Source organism: Gavialis gangeticus, unplaced genomic scaffold, assembly GCF_001723915.1.
Source record: "Gavialis gangeticus isolate Ggan-Ray unplaced genomic scaffold, GavGan_comp1, whole genome shotgun sequence".
Classification (NCBI taxonomy): Eukaryota; Metazoa; Chordata; order Crocodylia; family Gavialidae; genus Gavialis; species Gavialis gangeticus.
The window spans coordinates 1,236,678-1,239,281 of record NW_017728991.1 but is presented as its reverse complement, the minus strand read 5'-3'; the positions used below and the strand labels follow the sequence as shown (position 1 = coordinate 1,239,281).

Genomic DNA, 2,604 nt, shown 5'->3' with positions numbered 1-2,604 from the left:
GTTGTTGGGTTTTTTCCTCCTCCTTCTTCTTCCTCCCCATAAAAGTCCAATTTTAAAATGCAAAAGTGTCTTTGGATTTGCTCTGGCAACCTGCATAATACCACTATTTATTCCCCCAGAGACACGACCGTGAGGTAACAATACCTTGCTACAAAAAATATATATATATATACATATATGTATAGTTATAAAACAACCAAAGACAGAGCGAATCGTCCTGCCCTGGGGTGGGCCGCGGGCTCTGGCCACGGGGAGCAGGGCACGTGCCCACCCTCCCCTGGAAACCCCCTGCTCGTCTGCGAGGCAGAAGCCCCCACGCTACCCACTTTCTTAAAGCAACTTTGCTGAGCGTGGCTGAATGAAAGCGGACGCCCCACAGAGCGAAGGACCGGGCCCCGCTAGCGTCTACACCTGCCTTCCCTCCAGAAACCGGCATCTTAGCAGAGTCACGACGAGAGTGCAAGTAACAGTACGGATACCAGAGGCCATGCATATTGGTTCCACGCGGGAACAGTTTCTTCCGTGTGGCTAGTAAAAGGCGGCTCGCGGGAAGCCTCGGACAAGGGACAGCGCATCTCACAACCCGCCACGGCTGACTAGGGGAGGGAACCCGCGGCGCGGGCCTGGCCCGGCAGGTAGGTTCTGCTCTGAAAGACTTCGCCAAAAAGGGGGCAGCGGAAACGTCAGGGAAGGGGGCAGGTAGCAGCACCATGGTTTCCTTGATGGTCACAAGTGATCAATCCCGAAGGAGGAGGGTCAAAGGAGAAAAGAAGAAAGGCAAAAACAGAAAAACACAAAAAAAGGGGGAAGGGGCGGGGGAAAGAAAGCAGAAAGCTCTTCAAAGCAGCAGCTGCCATTGCTAGTCAGGGTGTCCTCACACAGTTGATACCAAGCTGCCACTGCCACTGCGGAATAGAAAGCACAGGGACACTGCCAGACTGCACGCCATGGCGGACAGCAACGCGCGCTCATCGCCATGCAGTCTCCCTTTGCTGCCGCTCGGCTCCAGCCCCTGCACTCTCCCTGGCCCGTGCTGCCAGGCGCCTGCCCCGGGGGCCCATCTGCTCCGGGCCAGCGGTCAGGATGCTGCTGCTGGGAGGAGGACGTGGGGCGCTGCCCCGTCCTGCCCTGCTTTCACCCGCAACTCGGCTCTCGGCAAAGGGGGGAGGGTTTCTCGAGACTTCGAATTTGGCTTGAAAATCCCTGCAAGACTCGACATGACCAGCTTTGTCAGCTGGTCTGTCCCCTGGGCAAATGCCTCTGCTCTGCGGGTCGCGGTCCCTAGCACAGTTAGGTAAGTGCCCGGAGAAGATATGGGGACAGCGCGGAAAGGCCCCAAGCCTTGGCAACATGAGAAGCCGGGGGGGCAGATAGTAGCTTATACCCTTCTAGCCTATGCAGAGGGACTTCTACCCCCCAGAGCGGGGGTGAGCCTACCTACGACCCTGGATAAGGCAAGGGCTGCCCCTGCACACCAGGCCTAGGGAAGCTGGAGGACGATGTCTTCGCTCTGCTCAAGAAAGGCGCTTGCAGGCGACCCGGCCGGATAGACATGCCTGAATGATCCGACCTGCTGCACCCCCCACCCATGCCAGGCCCTGACGCGGCGTGCCCACTGGTTTGTGGCCGGCCACCTGAGAATGCTTCCTACTGAGGGACACTGCAGCATCGCTTATGCTTTCCAGAGCTACGAACACCAGCATTCGCTTTACAGAGTACGGTACGAAAGAACGACTCTTACCTGCTACCAGATCTTGTCCCGTAGTCATCGAGGCCCTAAGGAAAAGGGAGAGAAAGCGAGAAGCCAAGTGAGCATCCAGAGACCCAACAGCTGCCGTTAGATGGCACTGGAAGGTCACGAGGAAGCAAATGCGCTCGCCCCCAATGGCTTTCGGACTCAGAGCCGAAGCATTGGGGCAGGGACGGGGATGGAGGTGACTTTGAGGGGGGTCATGTGGCCGAGGGGCAAAGCGGCACAAAAGAGCACGGCGTGTTCCAACCAGGCCGGTTCGCGAAGCCGCGTGCAGCCTGGTCCCTCCACCCCGCTTCTCGGCACGCGGGTGCCGGGAACTCGCACGGGACCGGGATGAAGTTACAACGCACAGGGGTGAAATGCTCCATGAAAAGGAAAAAAACAAACAAACAGGTGTAAGGACCGTAACGGGCTCCCACCAGAAACCGCACAGGGCCGCGGGCTGTTTTCTGCTTCCACCAGCGTTACACGTGGAGCCTTGGGTGAGCTTCTTGGAGGGAGGAAATATGGGCCGTGGGGCCCCGAGGGCCTGATGGGGACCAGGTGATGCTGAGCTCCAGGGGGACAGGCCCAGAAATGGTGCATCCCTGCACCAGTATGCGTGCGGAGAAGGGGGCAGGGCAGCTCACCACGGAGCCCACCAGAGCCACGGGCCCCTCCGCTTTTGCAGCCAAGCAGCTTGGCCATGTTTTAACCAGCTGGGGAGCCCGTGCCGCCTCGCTAGCTCTGCCATGCAACACAAATGCTGCCCAGGCAAAGCCCCAGGCTGGTTCGGGATGTGCAGCCCCGCTCTCCCAAGAGAGAAAGCTTCTAGTCCTTTCTCGTCCAGATCTCCCCTCCTAATGAGCCAA

The 2,604-nt window shown here is 58.6% G+C and overlaps 1 protein-coding gene across 6 annotated transcripts in view; it reads right to left on the bottom strand.

The window, feature by feature from the left end:
• Positions 1-2,604, bottom strand: part of BAIAP2 (BAI1 associated protein 2) — a 107,279-nt gene that overhangs the window by 11,333 nt on the left and 93,342 nt on the right. For 5 of the 6 annotated variants that reach the window (XM_019515689.1, XM_019515651.1, XM_019515662.1 and 2 more), the window contains one exon: positions 1,742-1,776. In XM_019515689.1, coding sequence (XP_019371234.1) covers positions 1,742-1,776 — 35 coding nt within the window. Of the gene's footprint in view, positions 1-6; positions 906-1,741; positions 1,777-2,604 lie in introns of those variants that run through there. The other variant, XM_019515680.1, reaches the window with a different exon arrangement.